Source organism: Symphodus melops, assembly GCF_947650265.1.
Source record: "Symphodus melops genome assembly, chromosome: 11".
Lineage (NCBI taxonomy): Eukaryota > Metazoa > Chordata > Actinopteri > Labriformes > Labridae > Symphodus > Symphodus melops.
The window spans coordinates 1023479-1025978 of record NC_136701.1 but is presented as its reverse complement, the minus strand read 5'-3'; the positions used below and the strand labels follow the sequence as shown (position 1 = coordinate 1025978).

The 2500-nt window shown below is 48.5% G+C and overlaps 1 protein-coding gene across 1 annotated transcript in view; it reads left to right on the top strand.

The window, feature by feature from the left end:
• LOC306832150 (arf-GAP with Rho-GAP domain, ANK repeat and PH domain-containing protein 1) overlaps positions 1-2500 on the top strand; it is a 16389-nt gene that overhangs the window by 3173 nt on the left and 10716 nt on the right. The window contains exons 4-9 of the mRNA XM_079356589.1: positions 1-25; positions 813-911; positions 996-1188; positions 1271-1378; positions 1626-1736; positions 2421-2481. The exon at positions 1-25 is cut by the window's left edge and continues 437 nt beyond it. Coding sequence (XP_079212715.1) covers positions 1-25; positions 813-911; positions 996-1188; positions 1271-1378; positions 1626-1736; positions 2421-2481 — 597 coding nt within the window. The remainder of the gene's footprint in view (positions 26-812; positions 912-995; positions 1189-1270; positions 1379-1625; positions 1737-2420; positions 2482-2500) is intronic.

Here is a 2500-nt window from a genome sequence, read left to right as displayed (position 1 = left end):
AGTATTGCTGCAGACCCTCACACAGGTACAGTAACCAATCATTTAATCAATCAATCAATCAATCAATTAGCCAATCACTGAAGAGACGGTCTCAGTGGAGCTGCGTTTAGAGAGCAAACCTGGTTAAGTTTTGAGCTGAGATTTGAAGGTGGGGAGAGAGTTGATGTCAGGGATGGATTGAGGGAGAGAGTTCCCGAGACGGCTGGGGGGCTGCATGGCTGAAGGCCCGATACCCCATTGATGAAAGGCGGAAAGAAGGTGTGGTGAGGAGCATGGAGGAGGCAGAACGGCAGGTCCGGAAGGGTCTGGGAGGATGTGTAGGCGTGAAGGAGATTGGAAAGGTACGGAGGTGGGAGATTATGGAGAGCACCGAAGGTGAGAAGGAGAATTTTCCAATCTAGGCGGTATTTGACGGGGAGCCAGTGGAGCTGTTGAAGGACTGGAGTGATGTGTTCTATGGAGGGGGTTCTGGTGAGGATCCGGGTGGCTGAGATCTGGACCAGTTGAAATTTATGGAGTAGCTTGAGAAGTCGACCAGAGAGGAGGGAATCACAGTCGTGTAAACGGGTATTGACAAGGATGACGGCGCTTCAAAGGAGAGAGTGCTGACACCCAGGCTCTTTACCTGGATAGTTATTGCAACATCATAGTTTAGGATGTTTAAATCAATGAAGTGCTTTTGACTGGAAGTTTAAAGTCATATTGCTAGCTTACACAATGACAGAGACGTTACGTTTTCCACAAGTTTGCACTACTAATACTAATACTAGACGTGGTTGGCTGAGCACTGTGTCTTCTGCCCTCGTGTCCAGATGTTGGTGCGCTGTCACAGTTGGTGGTATCGAGTTTAGACCAGAACTCGGGAGTCACTCTACCTCCACTCGTGGGAGCTGCTGAGCCCACAGATGGAGGTACAGGTTTGGGTTTTTTATTTCATGATGTCCTGCTGGGGTTGAACCCACAGCCGGTCTGATTCCGCTCTGTTCTGATTCCAGGTGTGAAGGTGAGTCCTCATCCAATCAGAGGAGAGGATCCGTATGTCACCATTTTGGCTTGCTGGGCGAGCCAGGAAGAAGTTGATTCTGAGTCTTCCAATGAGGAGGAAGATCCAGGAGCAAGCCCTGCCCACTCCGGTGCAGACGGTCCAGCAGAGGGAGATCCTGCTGCCAATACGTCTAACACCAACAGGTACTAACACAGGCACTGTTTTAATTACTGCTAACATGCTAATGTCCTCAGCAGATGACTCTTCTTTCCTTTCCATGTTTAGCAGCAACTTACCGAGTCCTTCAGGTCGTCGGGTCCCCACCCGGCCGGCCCCTCCCCCTCCCATGCCTCCGAGCAAGTCAGGAAAGCCTCTGAAACAGAAAACCCCGAGGTATATTTTTAAACAAAGACACACAACTTTAACTGTATCTTTGACACATCTTGTCTGCTGTGGAAACAGTCAACAGCTGTGTTTTTAGAGAAGCTCCTCGGACTGTAGTTATACTAGTTTTTCTTTGTTTTTAAACAGATGTGAGGATATCTCCCTGTACCAGTTCAGAACCACCTAGAAATGTGCGTTTGATCATGATGTGTTGAACTTTGTGCAGCTAAAGACTTTCAGTGTGTTTGTCCTGCAGAGCCGCCACCATCAGAGTGTCCAGGAAGAAAGGAGGCAGCAACAGCAAGAGCTCAACGCCACAAAGCGCAGTGGTTCGATCAAGCTGGCTGGACGTCTGGAAGGGCTTCAGGTAAGGATGGACGATGGATGGATGATGGATGGATGATGAATGGATGATGGATGGATGGAAGGATGGATTGATAGATGGATGATGAATGGATTATTGATGGATGGATGATGGATGGATGGATGGATGGATGATGGATGGATGGATGGATTATTGACGGATGATGGATGGATGGATGGATGGATGATGGATGGATGGATGGATGGATTATTGATGGATGATGGATGGATGGATGGATGATGGATGGATGGATGGATCGAGGATGACGGATGGATGGATGGATGATGGATGGATGGATGGATGGATCGAGGATGATGGATGGATGGATGGATGATGGATGGATGGATGGATGGATCGAGGATGATGGATGGATGGATGGATGATGGATGGATGGATGGATGGAGGGTGGATGGATGATGGATGGATCGAGGATGACGGATGGATGGATCGAGGATGACGGATGGATGATGATGGATGGAGGATGATGGATGGAGGATGATGGCTGGATGGAGGATGATGGATGGAGGATGGCTGGATGGAGGATGATGGATGGATGGATGGAGGATGGATGGATGGAGGATGATGGATGGATGGATGGAGGATGGATGGATGATGGATGGATGGATGATGGATGGATGATGGATGGTGTGATGAACAGGCTTTATGTTTTCTGTGTTTCTCTAACAGACACAATGTTTTATGGGCATCATTGGATGGACAGCTGATGTCCCTGTGGAAAAAGCGTACAGTAAGTCAATATATCTTAC